At 40.5% G+C, this 3,353-nt stretch overlaps 1 protein-coding gene across 2 annotated transcripts in view; it reads left to right on the forward strand.

The window, feature by feature from the left end:
• LOC116690959 (basic helix-loop-helix transcription factor scleraxis) overlaps positions 1 to 2,971 on the forward strand; it is a 17,169-nt gene extending 14,198 nt beyond the window's left edge. For both annotated transcript variants that reach the window (XM_032518205.1, XM_032518204.1), the window contains one exon: positions 2,236 to 2,971. In XM_032518205.1, the coding sequence (XP_032374096.1) occupies positions 2,236 to 2,274 (39 nt within the window). In that variant the 3' untranslated portion in view covers positions 2,275 to 2,971. The remainder of the gene's footprint in view (positions 1 to 2,235) is intronic.
• Positions 2,972 to 3,353: the final 382 nt, after the last annotated feature.

Raw genomic sequence — 3,353 nt, forward strand, 5'->3', positions numbered from 1 at the left:
CCCCCCCCCCCCCCCCCCCTTTGACTGAACCAGTTACACTCCAGCTGAACCGCCTTCACCAGCTACAGCTGCGCTTCCTAAACTACCGCTGAGTGCTCCCAGTGAGCTGTGGGCTGAGTCCTGAGTAATTTAATGTCGTTTGGTGAATCATCCAATTGTCATGCACAGTTTTTGAGTTAGATTGTTTAATGTATCCATACTCTCTCTCTAACCTGCCTCAAGTACTTCAATTTCCACTGATAAATACCTACAATTTTCCACAGCGCTTTCCAGCAAACACCGACGAGTCTGGCTGCTCTTTTTCGATCCAGCTGTTGTTTCATAGTTTGTCAGTAGAAAGCACAATAACAGCAATGTGGTGGTGAGGCCAAACTTTTTACAGGCTGTGTATGTTAAGTCACTTTTGGCTTTTTTTCTGTATTAAACACCTAAAACCTAGTCTATATCCTAGACGTTCCACTTTGGGTATTACTCTGTTACCGGCGTAAATTCCACTGGATTTCACTCTTTCTTCCGGACGTCCATTACCTTCCGCTTTTCTTTTTGTTGAAATTTAAACTGTAGTTGATTTATGAGGACTATGCTTATCTCTGCAGGATAAATCTAGACAGCTAGCTAGAATATCTGCCCAATCTGAGTTCTGTTGCACAGCTAAAACAACGTTTGAACGGACATGTTCCACCAAAATAAGTTCCTCAAGACGATTGTGATTGGTTTAAAGAAATGCCAGTGAACCAGCTTGGAATGCTGTGTGGACTCGCCAGACCCTCCTCGGCAGCGCTGTGAAGGAAGGTCTGTCTGGCAATGCGAGACCTAAAACCTAAACATAACTACAAAACTATTGAGTCATGCTTCAGCGGTTATTGTATTGATAAAAAATAGAAAGTTACACAAAACACAGCTTGTGGCGGCAATGAATTCTGGTATATTGAGTCAACTGACAAATAAAAAGATGGTAATGGTTCATGTCTAGATGTTATCAATCCAATAATGATCTTCTGCTGCAGCTGGAGGAAGAATTGACAATTATAGTTGCTGTGTCTCCTGACACTCGCCTCAATCAGTGGGAGGACGGATTCCTGTCCAAGTCCAAGTCCTACTGTCTCATTACGGCCTGATACCCTTCCAAACACCTACCCACCTTGTTGATGTCAGTCAAATGCATTTTTTTCCAAACACCTACACCTTGTGCACGGTCTGAGAGGAAATGTGTAACAGGTGTTTGGCTGATGAGAGGAAGGCGGGGGGGGGGGGGGGGGGCTGAGCCCAAGAGGGTTAGTTGAGACGAAATGAGAAGGGGAAAGAAAAGTCAGAAGAGGACAGGAGTGCAGAGATGTTGACCCACATTAGTGAAAGATTTCACTACATTTCTCCTTTGTGTACTTTTACTACCATGTGACATTTTTGTGACAACACATTTTTCGACCAGACATTTAGAATTCATTTGTAATGATCTATGTGAGCTATTAGTTAATTAAGCCTGGAAAGTGATTAGTCAGACACGGATGACGTGTGTTCCCTTGACTGTAGCTTGAAAAGCGAGTGGTAGATGATGGCTTGAGTGAGTGGAGCAGAGGTTAGGTGAGGAGGGAAAATGTGATGTTATTTTCCTGGCCAGATAGTGGGAGTCTCCTCACCAGCCAGGAAATCAAGGCCTCTCCCTGCTCTGATACCACAGATAAATGAGAAGCAGGGCTGTCATGCGTCAGCTCATGATGCCACTCTTCAGGCTGTAATGAAAATCAGCCGCCACAATTAATGTACAGCATGTACGCTACTGTACAGAATGGGTTTGCAGTCAGTCTTAATTCACTTGATCTACCCTGGGGAAGTTCATATGACCCCATCTAAATGTACTGTGCCAGTGATTGCAGTAAAACGCCATTGATTTCCACAATATGCACTACGTTTTCCTGGAGTATATAGAAAATAAAGAAGGGTTGACAACGAAGACAGCCGACTTACTTACCTGTTAAGCATATTTAAATATGTGAGTAAAGAGTGGGAAATGTTGCATACCTGTACTCTTTTAGTAAATTTGCGGAAGGATTCTGTCAAAAACAAAGTCTCAAATATGGAAATGACTAATTATTAGCATGTCAATATTAAAGTAATCTTCTTTGTATGTGCCACTAGCGGTTTCCCCCTGTTTCTAGTCTTTATGCTAAGCTAAGATCTACTCGTGCTTTATATTGAATCCTGGATGACGTGAGGCGTTGTTTCTCTCTCTTGCAGAACAAAGACAGAGACAGGAAGACGGCCATCAGAAGTTAACAATGAGGACACAAGCCACACGGATGAAACGCTCGTCACTTTGACAGCGCTTTCAGTGATCTTACAGTTACTACAACTTGAAGACTTTTCAGACTTGTGTTGCATTTCAAAGACTTTTCAAGGACTTCTTCAGCACTTCCAGGACTTTTCAAGGAACTTTCCAAGCATTTTTTCTTAGTTTTTCTTACTTTTTTTTTATCACTTTTTACTTTTTAGGGTGTTTTCAAATATGATTTGAAAACATTTCTGAAAAGTTGAACAGTACTTTTAAATGGCTTTTACATGCTTATCAAGACCATGACGACCCTTTCAACAACATTTATAAGAGACTTTTTACTGTATTGTTCAAAGACTCCGGGACTCGTTGGTCAGAGTCTGAGGAACTTATGGCACATGATGGAAAAACACACACAACCTTTGAACCCAAAAAAATGTATTCATCAAAAGCTGTGTGTTATTAATGTGTAAACTGAAATACAAATGTATATTTATGTGACATAACATTATATAATGAAACTATGTTATTTAACCGGCATTGACATTCATAACAAATGATGAATAAAGGTGCAACAAATTGGATATAAAGACATGCAGGAACTTTAGTAGTATTTCTAGTATCATCTTTGGAAAATGTCCTAATGCTGGAAAAATAACTCAAGATGACCAATAAATTGTTTGTATATCTTGGAGTAAATTTTTTTATCGTTTTTGTATCGTTTTATCGTTGGTGGTATTTTGAGTCTTTTGTCCTCTAAAATCATCCCCAGTTTTAACTAATAAACATTATCAAAATTTCCACTGTGAAATTATCCAAATTGTGGTTTTGTCATACTATTGCTCATTCAGGCACCTGGGGTAGAGGGATCATTTTGATCATTCACATAAATTCCTTCACGAAAGAAACAACAACAAGTGATCGTTCCACAGTGAATACACCTGTAGCTCACATCAGCCTAACTCCTAGTTTTACATTCGGCTGCCTTTCTCTCTCTCTCGCTCTCTCTCTTACACACTCCCTCGTTCTTGCTTTCTTTCTTCTCTTCTGGGGCACCAGGATCAGAGCAGATGGGGTTTGAAGA

Source organism: Etheostoma spectabile, chromosome 6, assembly GCF_008692095.1.
Source record: "Etheostoma spectabile isolate EspeVRDwgs_2016 chromosome 6, UIUC_Espe_1.0, whole genome shotgun sequence".
Lineage (NCBI taxonomy): Eukaryota > Metazoa > Chordata > Actinopteri > Perciformes > Percidae > Etheostoma > Etheostoma spectabile.